This window comes from Grammomys surdaster, unplaced genomic scaffold (genome assembly GCF_004785775.1).
Source record: "Grammomys surdaster isolate TR1022 unplaced genomic scaffold, NIH_TR_1.0 126906, whole genome shotgun sequence".
NCBI classification, from domain to species: Eukaryota; Metazoa; Chordata; class Mammalia; order Rodentia; family Muridae; genus Grammomys; species Grammomys surdaster.
Window position 1 is genome coordinate 2558738 of NW_021621692.1, and position 21331 is coordinate 2580068.

At 38.0% G+C, this 21331-nt stretch overlaps 1 protein-coding gene across 1 annotated transcript in view; it reads right to left on the reverse strand.

The window, feature by feature from the left end:
• LOC114615574 (ATP-binding cassette sub-family A member 8-B) overlaps positions 1 to 21331 on the reverse strand; it is a 74311-nt gene that overhangs the window by 32613 nt on the left and 20367 nt on the right. Inside the window, exons 2-18 of the mRNA XM_028761269.1 lie at positions 20968 to 21069; positions 19585 to 19789; positions 18630 to 18791; positions 16494 to 16597; positions 15126 to 15352; positions 13630 to 13771; positions 13186 to 13371; positions 12404 to 12551; positions 10452 to 10620; positions 8754 to 8812; positions 8043 to 8153; positions 6570 to 6745; positions 5994 to 6113; positions 5640 to 5778; positions 4696 to 4786; positions 2245 to 2384; positions 1468 to 1587 (exon numbers count right to left, since the gene is read on the reverse strand). Coding sequence (XP_028617102.1) covers positions 1468 to 1587; positions 2245 to 2384; positions 4696 to 4786; positions 5640 to 5778; positions 5994 to 6113; positions 6570 to 6745; positions 8043 to 8153; positions 8754 to 8812; positions 10452 to 10620; positions 12404 to 12551; positions 13186 to 13371; positions 13630 to 13771; positions 15126 to 15352; positions 16494 to 16597; positions 18630 to 18791; positions 19585 to 19789; positions 20968 to 21063 — 2395 coding nt within the window. The 5' untranslated portion in view covers positions 21064 to 21069. The remainder of the gene's footprint in view (positions 1 to 1467; positions 1588 to 2244; positions 2385 to 4695; positions 4787 to 5639; positions 5779 to 5993; positions 6114 to 6569; positions 6746 to 8042; positions 8154 to 8753; positions 8813 to 10451; positions 10621 to 12403; positions 12552 to 13185; positions 13372 to 13629; positions 13772 to 15125; positions 15353 to 16493; positions 16598 to 18629; positions 18792 to 19584; positions 19790 to 20967; positions 21070 to 21331) is intronic.

Sequence of the window (21331 nt, forward strand, 5' to 3'; positions counted from 1 at the left end):
TGTGTCTGTCTATCTATCTATCATCTATCTATCTATCTATCTATCTATCTATCTATCTATCTATCTCCCTTTTATCTATCTATAATGTATTTATAATGTATCTATCTATCTATCTATCTATCTATCTATCTATCTATCATCATCTGTCACCTGTTTCTCCACCACCATCATCACAGCCATCATCAACCAATTATCTCTAAAGATACATAGATACAGATCTTCAGTTAGATAAATTTGAACTGACTTTGGAATTTAATTTACAAAATAATAGTAACTATGAAGCCGGATTACACAAAAATATATATGCAGAAATTATATATATATATATATGTATGTCTCAAAATTATATTCTTCTGAAGATACTTACATTTTCTATATAGTATTATAGTAGTGTTGGGGCATATGTTATTATAAATAAATAACCTTATCATTTACATAGGAAAATCATGAAGAATCACAGCTAAAAGAAAAACATCATAGAAATCACATGGTTGAGTAACAATAAGCAAACAAACAAAAAAACCCAGCAGAAACACAGAAGCAAAGGGCAGATGGAGCCAGTAAGACAGAGTTGAACATGACCACATTCAAATATCAACAGCCCACCAACTCCTGTTACTAATATATTGAGAAATGTACTAAAATGTAATATTTAACCACATACTATTCATAAGAAATATACTCTAATTTCAAAGAACAAGAAGAAATGAAAGTGGATCAGTATACTGTGCATTAAAGACGTGGCCTGTGTGCTTATACCAGACAACTCAGGATGAGCACTGTTATCAGGATTAAAGGAAAACTCACATCAAGAATGACGAGAGGCAATTCATACAAGAGTCATACCAAGTCTACACATGAACTTAATAACAGAAATTCAAGATACATGATCTCCCTAGCTAAAGGGAGAAAGCCTAGGACTAGATATATGGAGGCTTAGAATTATAATTTTAATCATTTTACTAATAGCTTATAGAAGATGCAAGGAAACAAAGAAGTAAGGTTGGATATTTAATCATCCACGTCCACCTACATTTCTCCACACAAAACAGTTACACAGGTATACATCGTCTACAAGTTTACAGCTCTATAATACACATATGCATCTGCATATAGATACGTGAATAACTATTTTCAATGGAAAAGAAGCAGCCACCAAATAATCCAAATTCTGGTTCAATAATACAACCCAAAACAATTGCAAAGGTTTTGAATCAAAGTTTATGTTTTATGGTCCCACTAAAATATTCAACATTAATAAAGAAAAGAATGATTTTAGACACAGTGAAATTGACAATGGACGAATGAACATCTTATACAACCTTGTCTAAAAAGACCCTTAATAACGGAGCCTCTCATTTTGTAATCTTCTCTTTGTAACGGGTGTTTTTGAGGTACAGACCACACTGAGTGTGATCAGTACCTTTACATGGTTTTCGGCTGTTGTTGTTGCTGCATTTTAATTACCTGGTTCATCAATTGCTGCTTTTCCTTCTAGCTTCAGGAACACCTCATTCAAAGTTGTCATGGAAACACCATAGTTTTCAATTCCCAGTCCAGGACAGCTGTCAAGACTCTGGCAAAGTTCTAAAGGGCACACACAGCCAGTGAGTCGCCATGGCAACAATCATGTGAACTGAGAACATATTTCTCATACTAAGAAATGCAAGTATATGGAGTTATAGTTGATATGTGGCAAAGACACAGAAATGAATTATTACCCAGATTATTCCACTTTTCAAAGTCTATTTCATTTTGTTTCATATTTGTGCTGTAGGCTCAAATATTACCCTCTTACAATCAATTCTCTATATTCATTTACATGTCTATTTGAATTTCATTTTAGTTTTGCTTTTATAATTTAGATAATTACATAATTTGGATTTCTCAACTTTGAGCTTAGATAATTTAAGAAACTATTCCAGAGAACATATACAAGTGGTAACCACTTCTGCAAAGGAGTAGTTAAGGAGAAATGATGAATTTTTTTGAGTTGTTCAGCCACAAAAAGAGGAAAAAGGCTGAAGGGAACTCTCCTTCCTGTTCAAGCATTTCAATCCAATAATTAGAATATCATGTTTCCTCCTATGGATAAAATATCATTATTTTGTTACTCTTTTGATCACATTTTAACATCTGAAAATATCATAAGCTCTCAATGGATTGTAGTTATACAGCATTCACCAAAGCTACTATAATAAATACTATGTCCAAATTTTATTCTGTTGTGTTAATGTACATTACCTGGAAATCTATAGGTTGTTTCTAAGGGTAATGTATAGACCAGTTTCCCTTCCCCTTCAGCTGATAGCTTGGCCTCAGGGATGTGCTGTTTAACAAGTGATGTGATGTTTTCTGGAACACAGACTTCTTTCAGCTGCAAACTGATGTTTAAAAAAGACATAGACTATATGATACAATCTATAGTAGAATGAAAATAATGACTAAGTTCTTTGGGGGTGAAAAAAGTCAATCAAAATCGAGTGAAATATATAAGTCATGTAGACATGTAAAGAGAAACCAAACAAAGAGATCATAGATAGTAATGTGGGAAGAAAATAAAAGCTAATCAAAATTATTGGCCAGGCAACTCAGGAATGGTGGAGAGGGAAGGCTGGAAATGATTCAAGTCTCCAAAGTGTCACTAGATACAGAGATACCAGAGATGTAGCAAAGATCAGAAGTACATATGATAGATGATGTAGAGGAAGATACTCAAACAAAGTTGAAGCTGGCTAAATGGGATTTTTATACTGGTTCAAACGAGCCAGGGACTTTTAACAGTCATAGGTGTCAGACAAGTAAAATTATTCAATCTAGTCATCTGATGTAAATTCATTAAATTCTTAGTATATGGTAAATATTCTAGTCAGTGAATAAATTTACTTTGTCTTGCCATAATGGAATTGCCTAAAGTGGGGGTGGGGCAAGAAGTAAACAATTAAACATTCGAGTAAGACAGTCATCCCCAGCAGTGTTATGAAAGTTGCTGGGCTGCAGGTAAATATTTATAATATGGAAAGCATGGCGCCCACAGTTTTAGCTTCCTTGTAGTATCTATAGCAGAACATTGAATAAAAACAAAGACTCTTGGAGAAAAGCATTCTATCCATTCAAAACACTATAGTTATTTTTCATTTGTAGAAATGTAAGATAATAGACAAAAATCATATTTATAAAGTACACAGTAGATAAAATATCTGTAGTGATCTGACCTTGAAGTTCGGTTTGGACTAATGAAAAGTACAGTTTAACGTAGATGAATAGTTTCCTTATTGCTAAGGATAATGATTTTTTACCATGTCAGGTCATGTGATAAACTAAATAATAACAGTGGCCAAACTTAGGAAATCCTTAAAAATGGTAGGCATTTTCTTTAACCAAATGCTTAAGTCAAAATAACTCAGTTTATTTATAAACCATGGATGGGCTTATAAGAATGCTTGGTATTTCAAGAAGAATCGAAATCCACTGAAAAAATCAAATTAAAAATACATTTTCCCCCTCTACTGCTATTCCTTTGGTGATAAAATGCATTTGAGAAATGTTTGGGGTATCAGGAGGAGCATCTAGCATAGTGTTCTTCTCCAAGGATCCTTGGCAGGAGGGGTTGGAAGACTTATTCTGCAAACGTCTAGATAGTTTACTCCATTTACCTCTGTGGCAGCTATTCATTTCTACTGGTGAAAAACAGATAAAAACAAACAAACAAACAGACACAGTAGCTCTCAGCACCATACAAGAGAACCAACTGGGCTGTTTCCTTGCCAAAAATATTTTTAAAATACATAAACAAAAAGTGTTTAAATCGTGTTGAGTTTTGTTTAAAAGAAGAAAATAAACTGATAAGCAAATTATCATCCCTGAAGAGACCCATGATTTGGGTGGGGATTCTGGCTAGCACTTTTTACTTCGAGAACATCATCGTATGTTGCCTAGCATATCACATGGCTAGGCAACATCTCATCTATTCTTCTGTAGCGTTTACCTGCAGTCACTTTATAAATGAGAAAACTAAACTTTATAGTTTAATTTCTAAGGTACTCAAACATAGTGACTTAGGAAACAAAAACGAGGTCATTACTCAGAATTGGAAGATTAACCAAGGTATAAGAAGATATTTTCAGATGGCTAAGGGTCAACAAGTGGGAGTGGGTTCAAGAAAGTAGCCAACCCATAAGCATAAACTCAAACAAAAGTGTAGGTCATGGTGGGACTTAAATTGAAGCAGTGATCTTTTCATTGTAAGTAGGGGTTGCTGGATAAGGGAGCCTGCAGGGCACAGAAGCCAGGATAGGAAAGCCACCCTATGTCATCTGGCTACTTAGTTCAGCGAGCAGAATGGAACCATAAAGACTTTTTGTTGTTATTGTTTGTTTTGCTGCATTTATGTCTATTTTCTTTCTTAAGAACAGGTGAATAACTCAGAAACACTAACCAATCAATCCAAAATGCATAGCTTAAGAGACATGAATATCACAATGTATAGTGACAGGTTTAGATTTGGACAATAGGTTTGAGTTTAAAATAAGCAGACCCAATCCTGACTCTGTAGCTTATTAATCCATTGTTATGACATAATACTTTCTGGAGTTCATATGCTGGAGATTTAATCCCCAACCCCACAGTGCTGAAAGGCAGGAGGACTTTTAAGAATAGGCTCAGTCACAAGGACTCTGTGACTCTTGTCCTTACGTTAAGTGATAACCAATCCCCCATTTCTTCTTCAGAAACAAGGAAGAGCCTGCACACTTCAGCTTCCCCTTGGAGATGAACACTTTCCTATCTGAAGAGGAAGATGGAGAGAAGACTGTGTAGAAGTGGGCCTTTTGTTTTTGAGAAAAGACAGACAATTGTTTATATTCTCTAAAATTAAATCCAGAAGCATTTATTGTTCCAGATGGGAATTAATGAAGACTCCGTGAAGCACAACCTTTAAACTCTCCGTAGACTTATTTCTCATTGTCTAACTCATCAAGGAGACTAAACCATGTGGATTCATATTACACATTTTAATAGATCAAACATTAAAAGCATTTGAACATTTCAAGTTGATTTAACTCAAATCTGAGCAAAAGAGTTGAGGTTTTAGAATGTAGACTTCATTCACAGGGAGTTTCTTGGCAGTCTATGCCACTACACAACTTTTAATGACACAACATTTACAAGATATGTTGAAATGAAGCTGTAGAGCTAGGCCAGTCACTAAAGAGCTTGCTGTGAAAACTCAAGACCCATCGACCTCAGACCCCATGAGAAAGCTGAGCTTGGCAGTTTGCAGTTGGAGGTAGAGACAGGCAGATCCCTGAGGTTTACTAACCAGCCAGTCTAACCCACAGACAGATCCTGTTTCACAAAACAAGGTAAAGAGCTCTTGAGGCACAGTGCACAGGGTTTCCTCTGGGCAGCACATGCACATACACACATGTACCTACACGCACATGAACACACACATGCCCATACATGCATGCACACACACGACCCATTAAAATAATTGGTGTTTATATGTTTGTGTTAAATACACATCATCACCACATATTTAGATAAGTAGGTTAAAATATAGCTGTTCAGATCACTGGTCTGTAGTTCTCAGGTCCCTGAATGACCTCATCATGATGCTTAAGGAAGCCAGCAATTACCAGCCAGGATGTCAGCCTCATCCATGAACTGTGTGCTGAAGAGGACCACACGGTCTGCTTTGCGCTCCTTCAGGAGATTCCACACCCGGTGCCTTGAAAAGGGATCCAGCCCAGCAGTAGGCTCATCCAGTAGGAAAATCTAGAGGAGGGAAGTGACAAGGTTTTCCTCTAAAGAGAAAAGCTCTCCCAGGGAGTGGCAAAGACTCGTTACTCTCTAGGTTTAAAGGGATATTGGGTAAGGTTTGCTCTTATGCTGTATATTTTAAATATTTCTGCAATGCAGGTCCTTTGCGAAGCAATTTTTGAATTCTTACTAAAATTACCAATAAAATCCCAGAAAATTACCTGACTTACCTGAGAATCTCCTAAAATGGTGATTCCAAAAGTTAGCTTCCTCTTCTGTCCGCCACTTAGGTTTTGAGCAAGGATATCCTGAATATTTTCCATTTCCAATTCCAGCAAAACTCTTTGTACCTGAAAAAAATACAAGAGTTGAAACATATACAAAATATTATCTCTTTCTTTTTTCCTTCCCTGTAAGTACAAAGCTGTTCTTTGCGATGGGTAAAAGCATAGACTCTGGGGTCAAAGGTCCTGGGTTTGAATGACACCTCATGTTCACCTGCATCATAAGCCTGGTCAAGGCACTTGCTTTCCTGAGCCTGAGTCTCCTTATGTGTAAGACTGAAAGAACAATGACATTTGTCTCGTAGGGTTGCTTCAAGGAATAAATGATCTTTTGCATTCAATGTTAAACAAATGCACCTTATACATTATGTTTAAATATCCTTGTTTAAATAGGTTTTCCTATCTAACACTACACACCGATTTACACAAAGAAATAAAAAAGAAAATGCATCTTGACACAAATGGGTCTTAACATTCACACTTGGACCAAAAAAGTGGTCCTTCACGTACGTACATATGTACCTCTTTCTCCACGTCTTGGGGTGGGATTCCTCTTATTTTGGCAAAAAGCCTGAGGTTTTCTCTCACAGTAAGGAAGTCAAATTGAACATTGGATTGTGGACAAACTCCAACAATCCTGAAGACGTTTTCTAGGTCAGCCATTTCTGATAATTTATTATTATAGATGGTGACAGAACCTGTCATAAAATCAAGTGTTAATATTGGGACAGTGAGCTAATGAAAATATTTATAAACAAAAACTCTCAATTTATTCATTCAGTTTTAGATATATAGCTTTATTTTATTTAACTCAACTTTCATTTTTTTTTTTTTTGGTGAGTGTGTGTATTGATATGTGTAGATACATGCATGTGTCCAAATGCATGTGCATATGTGTACAGAGATCAGAGGTTATTCTTTACAAAACTCTCATGGAACCCAAAGTTCATGGATTCATGTAGACTGGCAGTCCAGGGGGCCCCAGGGATCTTTCTGTCTCTGCTGCCCAGTATTGGGATTAAAAGTAGGGGCTGTTGTGCTTTCCTGACTTCTTCTTTTGTTTTAAAGACTTAACTTTTATTTTGACATGTTTGCTTGCCTGTTTATATACATACACCACATGTGAGCCTGTTACACACCAGAAGAAGGTGTCAGATCACCTGGAACTGGAGGTACAAATGCTTGTAAGCTACTATGTGAGTGATGGGAATTGAACCTAGGTCCTCTGCAAGAACAAGTTCTCTTAACAGCTGAGCCATCTCTCCAGACTCAAAGGTCTCATGGTTTTATGTGGGTGCTGGGGATGAAAGTCAGGTCTACATGCTTACACAGCAAGGGCTTTATCAGTTGAGACATCTCCTCAATTGCTCAACTTTTTTTTTGTTTTGTTTTTGTTTTAAGGTACTTCGAAAACAAAAAGCTTCCATCTGCAGTTTCCCTGTGAAGGTGAAGTATAGATATGATCCCCCCGCCACACACACATTTTGGCTTGGCTATGTGTTTGCCGAGACCTTGGTAAGTATGATAGGAGACAAGGCTGAGGAAAAATTCCCTCTTTGGGTTAGTTTCTTTCTGCTCATTTCATGAAGCTGGCAGGTGAAGAATGTCAGGTTAGCCACTTAGGTGAGGAAAGTCACTTTGGGAATGAAGACTGTCCTAACTGAAGTGTTAAACATGTGGGTAAGGCCATGTTCCACCACCTAGCCCCACTCAGTTCTGCACGGAGCAACCACAGAATCCTCAGGAATGATAAAACATTTCTATTTACGCCATTACGTTTGGGAGTGTTTGTCATGCAGCAGAAGCTAACACAGACAAGTTAGAATGCCACATGGTAATTAAGGATCAAGAAAGTGAAACCTTCATACATAACGATAGTATATACTTTTATAGAATAATACATAAATAAGCTTTATTTCATTGATATTTGTGCTTGTTAATAAGCTGAAGGATTCTAAATTGGTGCCTGACTTATTTACCAGCCTGAATCCTTACCTTTAGTAGGAACAGATAGTCCACTAAGAATATTTAACAGTGTTGATTTTCCAGCTCCACTGTGCCCAAGTATTGCTGTGATTTGGCCTTCATATATGTCCAATGTCAGGTCTGAAAGGGAAAACAGAGAGACAGATGGACTATATAGAAGGAGGCAGGAGAGCAAGAAAATAACTAAAGCGACACAATTCTACTACAAAGCCAAGCGGATTATTTTATCTCCTTGAATAAATAAGTTTTTTTCAAAATATTCTTTGTGAAAATGTCATTTGTTATTTTAAAAAACTGAAATTTGTTACAGCCATAGGTTCATTGACATTGCCCTGTGAATGCAAGCTATTTGTTATCATATAATAGAAGAATAGACTAATAATAAAATACTACATGGCCATAAGTCCTTTAAGGTAAGCATTCTTTTTTTTTTCTAAAAAAAATTCAACTATTTATCTATTTAAAAAAGGAAAACACATAATACTTTGAATTACAAGAGAAAACTTTGACCTTGTAGATTGAAGACCCAAAATCTACTTAGGTTAACACAGTATCACACAGTATAGGTTTTCAATACATTGTATTTCAACACAATTATTCTAACTTTTTATAAAAGTTTTATAAAGTAGAACTAAAGTATTGAAAGGCAAAGCTTATCATGCAACTTAAATAACATTTCAAATTTAAGAATATATCACTTTATTATTATTATTAATTTACCTTTCAAGGCTTCTATTTTATTGGGCTTTCCTTTGTATTCTTTTGAAATATTTCTGATTCTGCAAAAGAGAAAAGATGGTTAGGCAACCAGCTTCTTCAATTGGGCTTTCTGATTTGGTTCATGGGATGGATGGATCTTATTTTCAGGGTACAGAAAGAGTTGGCACATCACTCTTAGGCAGCAAAGCAAGGACCTAGAAGGAGAGATGACATGGGTGTACAACAATGAAAGAGCCACTACGAACTTCTGCATAAGGCAGGACATGTATGTAGTTGTCTTGTCTGAAGACGTGTTTAGAGGTAGAGTGAGGTGGGGAAGCAGTGGATCATGAGCTGGAGACATGGGTTTCGCTCTCATGCCCACCCTGAGCTCACCCATTTATACCGCTTACTTTCTGCTCACTCAGGTAAGCTGTGGTTTCCCCTAGCTGATATTTCAGAGCGCTCTTGGCTGTGCTGGGGGGTGGGAATAGAGCTTTTCATTCTGTGTGCAGTGCAGTGCTCAGTTCACAATAAATATTCAACAAGCATAGAAGATGCTGGTGAGATCATGGTGATCATGGCTGGGGGGTGAAGTTTATACACTGAGTACTATTCAAGATCTGGAACTGCACTTTGCTTTATTATCCATGGGGAGTGGAATTCCCAATGCTGAATCAGATTTATATTTTCTATCTTGTCATCTACTATCTATCGAACAAGTCAGAGTTCATTCACATTGAAAGATTTGTTTCCCTGTTTCTATTTTGAGCATATCATGTTGCCGGTTCGGTTCACCGTTCTCACACTTGCGGGTGGGTGCTGAAGAGACGTAAGAGAAAAGAGAACAAAGAAATTTTATGGAGTCATTGTTTTTCTTAGCTGAGCTTACTTAGGTTCTGGGACAAATACCAGCATAAGGCACTGTGAGAAATGAGTGCAGTGGGCTTTGGGAGCTCAGAGGCTCAAGGGATGAGAGATCAAGGGCTGGAGGGAGATGTCACTGGGCAGGGGTTGGGGTGTGTGTGTAAAGAGCTGACATTGGCAGCCTGAGGACTTCCTTCCTGTTTTCTTACTGGGAAGTAGACAATGTGCTGTCACACTCAGAGGGACATATCTTCCTGAGGGCCTCCTGTGTCTGTCTCTGCCGCTTCTCCTTTTCCTTCTTCCCTACTTTGTGTGTGTGTGTGTGTGTGTGTGTGTGTGTGTGTGTGTGTGTGTGTGAGTGAACTAGAACTGAAGCTGGTGGGGCAAACCTCTTATCCCAGCTCTCTTGGAGGTGGAAGCTATCAGGTTGCAAGTTCAAAGCCTGCCTGGGCTACAGAGTAAAACCAAGGGTAGGTTGGAAAACTTAGTGAAGCCCCATCTCAAAAATTAAAAAGTAAAAAAATGGGTGGAGGATTATCTCAGTGATATAGTGGTATTTAGCATGTGCAAAGCCAGAGATTTGGTCTCCAGTATAGAGAGGAAGAAGGAAGGGATAGAGAGGAGGGGAGAGGGAGGGAAAGAATTAAGGAGGGAGGGACACAGAGACAGAGACAGAGACAGAAAGAATCTGTTGAATAAGTTTTTCTTTATCTTTCCAGTGCAAGTTAATATAGATAACTGGGTGGAGACACCCCTGACTCTCTAGAGATCCTAAAGAGTGCTTAGTTTGCTTTCAATGCTAAAATTTGAGCTTCCGCTGCCTTGGCTGTGTCTCTGTTCTCATCTTGTTACCTGATGGACTCTTTCCCGTGGAATTCTGGGGACACCGGTTCAAATGAGCCATCTGATGAAGGGTCAGAATCTATTCCATCTTCAAGAATCACATGTGCAGGCTTTTGTGGTCGTAGCCAAAATGAGGATTTCAGGAAAAAAAGGGGAGAGTGCTGATGTCCATATTCATCTATAGACATAAAAGATATTGAGTAAATATTAAATCAGCCATCACTTATCCCACCCCCATCACATCTCCATCCGTGCCACACTTTGCTGCCAAGCCTGAACACATACATGGTCCACATGAGGCAACTCTGTAGCTTTATCAGGAAAAATCTCACCTAGATCTTTCCATTGTAATAAATACAAGTACACTGCAAGTATTTCTAAAAGGAGGAACTTCATAAATCTGACGGTTAGGCTCCAAATGATCTTAATTTGGGGATTAAAAAGGTAAGATCTGCTAGACCTTCTGGATTCTGGTTTTTAAGTCTGAGTGTCATATTCTGCAAAGGAAGAAGACCTCAAGAAGCAGTGGCTGGCTAGATGAGATGCTTGGAAAGAAGGTGTGATAAGACTTAAAAAAAATGAACGGTGTGTTTGTAGTAAAGGGGGAGTTTTGTGGGCTGTTCTGAGAATGTGTTCATCACAAGCATCTTGGTGGAAATTAACCCATTTGAGTGTTATCATCACTTCCGTTTTCCCAGCTTTGGAAGTGCTCTGAGGGAGGGGACATGGTTCTCTAATATTCTGCAACTGACCTGTGCTGTAAGGATGGGATATTTTATAGCTCAGGTATACTCCTCACATGGGCTGTGCTTCATTCACGCACTAAGCAGTGAGGTCTCTGTGGAATTGGCAGTTTGATGTTTTCAGTCTGTACCTGTTTCCCACACTGACTGCTGCAGGATTTCTGCATTTCACAGGCCTAGCTTTTCTTTCTGTTATTCATATTTACTTTCTTTTAAAAATGTGAACGAAGTCATTTCTAGTCTTATATTTAAGCTTAGTGAAAGAGTGGTAGGCAAAAGTCACAGACTTTGACGATTTGGGATTAAAGAAAATTTTGTTATGTTAATCAATCAAAGGTGGTTTTAAAGTAGGAAAAACAGAACATGTGAATAGTGTCTTTATGGCTAGAAAAAATATTGAGGAAAAAATAACAATAGCCCTCTGAAAGCATGAAAGTGCTTAACATAACTTGTCTAGCATGTACACGGCTCTACCACTGAGCCTCTGCTGTTCTTTGGCTTTTTCTTTTGAGATAGGCTCTTACTAAATTTCAGGTGGTCTTGAACTCACTCTGTGATTCAGGCTGCCCTCCGTTCTGAAAATCTGGGATTACAAGCCCGAACCACTCAGTCCTGATGATAATAATATTTTTGTGTTGTGATACTCTGGGAAGATTGTTGAAACTACAGGTAGCCAGATCCCTTCACTGAGAAATTGCATCTACATCTCTCCGGCATGAACTGTCCTTCTTCCTTCTGTATATTTCCCTGCATGATTCTGATGACCAGCTAGGATGCAGAATTGCTAAGCTAGCTAGTCACACAAAAGTAGCTATAAATATCCATCCTAAGCAGACCCACTTAGAAATGAGCTTTCTAAGCAATTCTTACAACGGAATAAGACAAGGATGAAGCTCAGTGGTACAGCATTAGCTTAGCATGTGCGAATTAACTGACTTGATCCCCAGCACAACAAATTAATAAACAAATGAACATCAGCAAAGAAACAAGCCATAAGTTATAGAAAGTGAAATAAAGGTCAGTGACTCAATACACAAAATGTAGGTTTTAAGTCTGAACAACCAAGGGCAAACAACACTGAAGAAGTGAGTTGGCCAATGGTAATGAGTTGCCCGGCCTTCTTCATGTTAACATTAGAGCAGTTCTTGAAGTGTGAATACTGATTGGGGAAATACAATTGTTACAATGATATTCTATTTTGATCACATCTGTACTCACTTGGCAGAACTTTTTCAAAGTACATCATCAGGGCCAGATACAAAAACGTATCAAATGCCAGCATGAAATTGGTTGCTATAATCCGATTTGAGCCACCGTCTGGATCAGGGGGTGCATTAGAATTTAAATCATGGTCCACGTGTAAGAGCTGAAAGTTTTTAAAAATGAAGAGAAATTAAAGTTAAAATTTGAGCTCGGCTTAACAATAATAAAATAGTCATCGGCTACTTTGCTCTGTGGACATAGAAGAGATGTATATTGTAGATCCCAAACCTCATGGGCAGTATAGACCTGTAGGCAACTATAGTAGTAAGTGCCATGATATGAAATTGGAGCATTAGGCAAAAGTAAGGAGGCATTCAAAGTTGGCATTTGTGCTCGAACTTAGAATTTAAAAAAAAAAATCTACTTACTTTTATTTCCTGTGTATGAGTGTTTTGCCTCCAGGTTTGTGTTTGTAGTGTGTATGCCAGGTATCCCAGCAGGCAGTTGTGAACTACTACACGTAGGTGTGGTGAACCAAACTCCGGTCCTCTGAAAGAGTGCTCTTAACCCACTGAACCATCCCTCCTGCATCCGTGCTTTCTTACTCCCCTCCCCCACACTTTCTAAATGGCTTACTTTGCTGCATCCAATCCCCTCAAAGCTTTCAAAAGGTCACTTTTGTTAAATCACAGTGCTTATGCTAGGGCTTTAAATCTTAGAGCTTTGCATGTGAAAATGATGGCAGGTTAATGAGCTCAAGAGAAGAAAGACATCATCAATAGGTAATGGGTTCTCACCTGGGCCATTCCTAGTGTGAAGGCAAAGGGGCTGAAAAGACTGAGAGTCCATTCCAAAGGTGCAGGGAGGTATCTGTACAGGGCTGTGAAGCCTAGACTTCCCCAGAAGATGGTGAGAAGGAACACAGTCAGGCCAGTGAGGACAGACTTCCTCACCAAGATGCTTATTAGGAAAGCCAAAGCGATCTGGAATGAGAGCAGAGCCAGGTGGCTTAGATTTATCTAACATAATATGATAATAATAATGGTAATGATTGAACATAAGAATACACAAATTATGTCTTGCAAACTGTGTTACACAGTACACAAAAATGTGCCTATCTGTGGAGTTTTGTGTACAAACATAAGATAGAAAACCTACCATACATAAAATAACGACCTCTTTGAAATTATGCTTAATTCTTAGGGTAAGAGATGGACAAGGGGAATTTTAAATCAACTCACCATAGACAATCCATAAAGCAGGAAGAGGCTAAACACCACCATGAAGCTGGTCAGAATAAGAAACTCGACATATTTGATAACAAGTGCCAGGAATAGAGCCATAATGAAGACAAATCCAGCATAGAGTAGACCCCAGGATAGCCTAGTGTGGAAATAAAATTCTCTTTTAGTCTTTGAAACACGGCAGAAAAGGAGAATGTAGGGTTGATTTTTAAAATAATTTTGAAACTCATTCATTTGCTCATGCATACTTTCATCTTTTAGTACTTCATTCATTCATTCATTAATTTACTCACTCATTCATGTTGCCATTCTTCAGGTACTGGATGCTTTAGGATATGCAGCTATAAGGTATAAGTTCTGGGCTGAATTCATTGGGGACTACAGATATTTTTTTCCTACTAAGCATTCTCCCAAGTTCACTAATTCTACTTCCCTTGTCTCAAAATGATCAGTGTGCCTTTTCTCATCAATTACATCTTTGATGTAAATATTCTATGAGATGTATAGTAAAATAATAATAATAATTAAAGACAAATTTAAAACATAGCTGCAAAACTGACAAAACAATTCTCATGCACATACCAGTTGCTATGTGTAAGGGAATGTTTTAAGAACACCTATGTGTAAGGGGATGTTTTAAGAACATGGCAAATATTAAATGATAAGATTCCCACTCCAAGACTATGGAGAAATTTCATTTTAGTATTTTCTTGTCTTACTGATGGAGAATTTGGCAAATGCAGATGTTAAATAGTTATGATTCGTGTCCAGATGTTTGGCTCTAGTGTCTCTAGACTTCACAGCTTTGCTACATTTCCTACCAATACCAATTCAATGAGGCAGTCAAATGTAATAATCATAGCAATAGAAGGGATTTGACATACAAATACACAACATTTTAGGATCTTAGTACTAGCAGAAACCCTTTCTGATTGGTTCCAACATAGCTGGCTTTGTATCCATTTTATTTCCTTCTCTATAAATGCCACCTCCATGCCTCTGCCCCTCCTAGACGCTTGTCTGTTCTTGAAATGACTCAGTATACAAAGATCAAACTGCCTATGCCATGCCCATAATCCCAATCTGCCAACCCATCCCCTTAGAATCGCCCATCCTATTCTGCAGTCCTGAAGAATCTCTTAATGCTTGGTGTCTTTCATCCCAGCGATCCTGCTCCAGTGGTAATGTCACCTGTGACTGTCTGTAACCCCAGTCTTTAACTTTCCTCACACCGTCATCAGAGTACACGGCCACCCAATAATCCCTGTTTCACAACTACTCAGCAATCTTAAATCCCAGGTTCTTCACTTCAAGCAGAAAAGCACAGAAAAGACACCCAGCATCAGCATGGCAAACATTACACCAAGGTCTAATTAGTCCATGCAGAGGGATAATACAAAAAGCTAGGTAGCTATTGGTTCTAACAAATATCGGCCAAAATGCCCACTTTCTCAGGGCGTCCCATTTAGTTGTTTGTCCTGCATTTGACTCACCAGAATGCTGGATCTTGAAGGCCCATCATCATCATCAAACCCTTCATCCTTTTCCTCTCTCTTGTAACATTGATTGACACATAATAGGTAATTGGAGAGAAGGAAATGATGCAGGTGAAAATGAAGAAATCAGTCAGAATTCCTCCTTGACTAACGAAAGGATGGACCTTCATGTATTTCCCTGAAACTGATAGCAGTTCCTCCATCACCGAATGGTTTGTTGTGGTCTGAAGACATAGTGATATCTGTTAATAAAACTTGCAAGATCATGAGTGACACACTCAGTTTTCAGCCATCGCTTTCCAGGGAATTCCTTACTGACCTGGCACAATCATCTGCTAGAGAAAAACTCTATATTCATATCCTACCACTGATCCAACTAGATCCTGCTCATGCACTCTGAGTTTACCCACAATGATCAGATTTCACCTCCTATCTGTAACTCCCCAGCTAACATCACTACAGAATAGTTTGAATTACCTTTCTAAACTTGTACATTCAATACATCTCTTACCTCAAATCTCAAGTTTAACTATTATTCTGATTGGAAATTATCCCATGGCATTCTGGGATATGGTTTGAATGAGAATGAATCCTATCTGCTTGTATGTTTGAATGCTTGGTCCCCAGTTAGTAGAGTTGAAGACACGGATGCTTGGTGGAATGATGCTTTGTGGGTCTAATTGTCAACCCCCAGAGAAACAGAGTAAGACAGCAGCACTGAATTACCCAAGGCAAGGTGAGTGTAGTAGTGATCATAATGGGTTGCAAAGGCAAAGTGATTTGTAGAACTAGTTGGGAAAGATTAAAGGTATGGCCTTGCTGGAGTCAGAGTGGCCTTGTTGGGAGTCACTGGAGTGTGCTTTGAGGTTTGAAAACTCACAAGCCCATTCCAGGTTCAGCCACATGGTCTCTGTGTGCTGCCTATGGATCAGAATGGAACACTCAAAACTACTGCTCCAGCACCACGCCTGTATGATCATGGACTGCCCTGATGATCGTGAACTAACCATCCTAAACTATGAGCAAGCCTCCAGGGAAATGGTTTTTTAACATAAGAGTTGATTTGGTTATGTTGTCTCTTCATAGTAACAGAACACTAAGACAGGCCCTATTTTAGCCTGAATCTGCTTTCATGATTTTCTTTTTACATACATAGCTTCCTGACAAGGCTGATCTCAGGCAAGAGGTATTCTCTCTCCAATTTCTGTCTTTGTTATATATCATACAGCAACTTTAGTAACTTTTTCTTTGAATGAATGAGTTGTTGAAAGAAGGCGGCTAGCCATGTGTAATTTCTTCCTCATATCTTTCATGCCTCTGGTGATTTGCCTGTGTATCAGAGCGCATTCAATGTTCTGCACTTACTTCTATGATGGCAGCATTGATGGCAGCTTGAAGAGCCACAAATCCTTCCTCCCAGAATATGGATATCAGACAGTAAACATCTTCATACATGCCCTCACAATGAGCTTTGTGGACAAAAGAAATCATAAGCACAAACCATCGGTTATTTTCACCCTGAGAACAGCAAACAGTAGACTTCACAACAGCCCCCAGTCCCAACTGCTCAAGAATCTATGAAAACATAAATTCTACGTGAGTCAGACAGAGGTCTCCCAGGGAACCATCTACCTTGAATTATCTCAGCAAACGTTCTTTATTTTTAATACTTTAAAAAAATTGAGCTTATAATTACACAAAATCCCCCTTGCCTTCCCTTTCTCCAAGCCTTTTCATGTATCTCTCTCTGCTTTTGTGTACACACACACACACACACACACATACACACATCATATATATAACTACATATACGATATTATATATAAATGTAACCTGCTCATTTTGTTTAATATTACTTCTATGTATGTTTTCAAGACTGACCTCTAGGTATCGAAAAATCAATTAATGTGCTCTTTCCTAGGGAAGACTATTTTTCCTGTCCTTATTTTTCCATTCCTTAGTTGCCTGTGTTTCTTTGTGTAAGGCAGAGGCCTCCTGAATTTCCTACATCCACATTAGTACGTCTGTCTGTGTCATACTTGTGTAGCTCGTGTTGGTAAGACTCTATGAATGTAGCTTTTCTGACCTCCCTAGGAGACACAGCCTCACGGGAAACTTCCTACTCCCCTGACTTGGACAATCTTTCTACCCCCTCTCCCACAATGATTCCTCTTTAAAACTTGTTTTTATTTTATTTTGTATGTATGTGTGTTTTGCCTGAGTTTGTCTGTGTACTAGCTTCATGTGTGTATTTAATTCTAGCTCCAAGAGATCCAATGACCTCTGAGCAGCTAAGCATCACACACACACACACACACACACACACACACACACACACATACACTAAAAAATAGAACACAAAATTGGGAGGTGATCAAGGAGAAGTTATGGGAGGAGTGAGTATCAGATAATTATGATCAAAATACATTGCATGAAGTTCTCGAAGAACCAATAGAAACATTGTATTGGAAAAATCTTTATAGATACCACCTCATAAATACATATTTGTCAGCTAGGATATTCTGTGATGTGTGTATTAGTTACTTGTGTCTTTGCTGCAATAAAATGCCTGACATAAATGACTGAGAGAAAGAGAAGATCATTTTGTCTCACATATTTCTAATGGAGTTTTCCCAGGCCAGGTGGGCAAGTTAACATGGAATTCCAAACCCCAAGAAAGTAAACTGAATATTATACTTATTCAAAGGTAAGTTTTCTTTCTTTTTTTTAATTTAATCTTTTTTTTTGTTACAGTCCAGAATTTCATCCAGAACCCTAGGTAACACAAACAACCTTTCATTCTTCCTTTGATAATAGTCGATCTTGTCTACTGCCTTGTTGACTATTCAGTCGGTCTTGTCTACTCTCTTGATGTTATTCTGCCCCTCCAGAGTCATGTAGGAATCTCCACTTTTCTAATACTCAAGATTTCATTTGTCCTAAGATTGTTTCTGACATCCATATCTCTTGGTTCCTGTGACAAGCAAAATTGTATAGATAAATCCAATAATCACATGTTCCTCTGGAGATGGGTGCCCTTTTTATCATGGCATTTTGGAAACTCCTCATTCATGTAGCTTTAAGCATTTGAATGGAAGTTTATTCTGTGGACATACCACCAAGAATCTGCCTGATCTCTTCTAAGAAGTTTTCCCATTTCATCTATAAGTATTTTATAGCTATACACTGCAAACAACACTATTTGTATTTAAGTGTGCATACACATATACATTTGTAAATGAATACACATTTTACAGTTATGTATTACACATTCTATTTGTATTTAAATGTATATACACATATAAATTTGCAAATGCATATACATCTAAGCACATATACCTCTAATCATAGAGAGCAATTGTACATGCAATATGTTAACACATGTCAACACGAATAGACATTTTTAGAGGTTGTCTAATTTGACATAATAACATCCATCCTTATGAATGGGTCAACATCATTGAAATAGAGAGTAGTAAGGCTGTGTATCTGGAGAACTACCTTCATGGTCTCTGAATTCCCTCGACTTTGGGATTCTCTGTCCAAATCGGAATTTCAGATGATAGGAGAACGTATCAGAAAAAATGACTCTTATTATTTCCGCATGATTTTCTGTTAATTCCTTGATGTGTTCTTCATCCAACAGTCCCAAGACTTTTCTACCTGCAGATGAGAGAGTGGAGGACACTGCTGTTAGTGAATGATGGAGAGAGGCAACACTGAGATGTCAAGTTTGTAATGTTTTCTTCATAAAAGCAATATTGAATCAATTATTGACATTGAATACATTATTCAGTCTAAAAGTCTGGAAATGATAGTTCTGAAGTTATATCAAGGTACAGTCAAAAGGAATAAGTAATAAAAATTATTTTTATATATTTGATTATTGTGCCAGCTTCAACAAAATAAAATATAGTACGGTGCCAGCTAAATTACTTCTACCACCGTCATTTTAATAAATGTAATGTGGTATAAATCAGACACTGGTTTATAGTAAGTAGAAGCAGCAATACAGTATTGTATTCTTTTATGAATCCTAATAGTATATTTTACACGTATGAGTGTTTTGCCTACATGTACATATGTGTACCATGTAAATGCAAGACAACTGCAGAGGTTAGAAGAAGGTGTCAGATGCCCTGGAACTGGAGTAACAGACAGTTGTGAGCTGCCATGCGGGTTCTGAGAACCCAATGTAGGTTCTCTGAAGGAGCAACAAATGCTCTTAACTGCTGATCCATCTCTCTAGCCACTCTGATAATATATTTAATAAACTAAGAACAAAAACAAAACAAAACAAAAACAAAGAAGAATGGAAAAATTCAAAATACACCCAGTTCCTGTGTTGATATCTCTAAAATAATCTTTTCTATAGATACTGTGTTCAATACTAAGACTTAAAAGAATAAAACGGATACAAGTCAAATCCCAACTCTTAGGTTACTAGGAAACATACCTGACATGAAAGGGGCAGCAGCTACCTTCTCCATTATCTGTTGTGTCATGCTGGTAACAGGCATGTACCCTATCGTGAACCCAGATTGTCTAAAAGAATCGACTCGTCCCAGATCCTTGGTGGGCACTGAAGAAAAGTCAGTAGCTTCATGACCATGATGATACAAAATCAAGAAAATCAGAAGGACCAATGAGCTCACGCACTCCTACACAGCCCAAGAACAGGGAGAAAAATCACAACTCCAAATTATTCATCCATAACCAACAGAGAGAAAATCATGATTCCAAGTTATTCCTCCATAACACCGAATTTGTCTCTTTCTTTGTAAACAGTGCAGTGTGTCCTAAAGACAAACCACATGAAACATGTGTGACACAGAATCATCAGTAATTCCAGTCAGTTATTGATAGGAATATGAATGTGTTGGCCTCTTAGTGCCTGTACTGAGACAGGTCCTTATGAGAAAGTACAAGAGGCAACCAGCTGTTGTTTACAGTATTCTTACCTAGTGCTACCTTGGCAACCAGTTTGAGCCATCACTGATTTGTTAGAAATCTGGTTGTTGAGGAAGCAGCATAATGTAGTTACAGCATAGTGACTACACAGCAAGATTTTTTTAAAGGGTACTCAGCAGAATGGTGGTCATCTGAGGGGTACCATCTTGCTTTGGTAGTTAGAAACCCTTGCTATTCCCAAACTCCCAATAAATTAATTTGTTTCCCCAGTGCATAAGCTTAGACTTTTTTCATATTTTTTTTTGGCACTAAGTATGTGTCCAATCCTTTCTGATATTTTTGAAGTAAATTTTTTAAACAAGAAAGAAATTCAAGGCCTGGAGAGATGGCTCATCCGTTAAGAGCACTGGCTGCTCTTCTAGGAGACATGGGTTCAATTCCCAGTACCCACATGGCAGCTCACAATTGTCTGGAACTCCTGTTCCAGAGGATTCAACACCCCCACACAAATATACATGCAGTCAAGACACCAATGTACATAAAATAAAAGTAAATAAATTATAAACATAGAGAAATTCAAATGAGAAAATAGCAAATACCCCCTCTGTGGGTTGTTTTATTTCCCACAGCTTTAGACTACCACCAACCTAACTCCTGTGTCTACGAGTGGTAATAGTAGTGAGACCAGGGCTTTAACAGACGTTTGCTGAAGTCTGAATTTCTGGCTGGTGTTAATGCTTTTAAACCAATTAAGTAAAGTCTCTTCAAACATACTCATGGCCTTAAAACAGTTTCTGCTGTCTAAAGGAGGTTCACTCATTCATTTATTTTGGGGCATGTAGGGTGATATAGGAGAAAAGCACACGCAGTGCTTGGGTAAAATGCATTTATATTATCAGCAGACAGTGGCAATGACATGGAACCGTACCATCAAGGTCTCTCTTCTCAGTCTCCATTTCTTAAGAAGGTTCTTCTTTAATAAAGCACAAGTTTGTTGGTGCACACTTATTTCTCTCTTGATCATGTTGCCCTATTTAATGAAAGAAAAAGAGTAGAGAAAGCAAAATAAATGAAGTGCTTAAGAGGAATAGCCAATGGGTGAAGAGTAGCCTGCTGAGGTCACTGATCTAAATGAACGCTTATCACTTCTCCAAATACCACCTCTGCCCATTGTTTATTCATGGTACATTCTTCTAGCCACCAGTTCATACCTCTCAGCTCTGCGTTTACCCTTCAGAGCTTTCTCTACAGAGATGGAAATGGCCTTTTGATGTTTCATTTTAATACTAGCT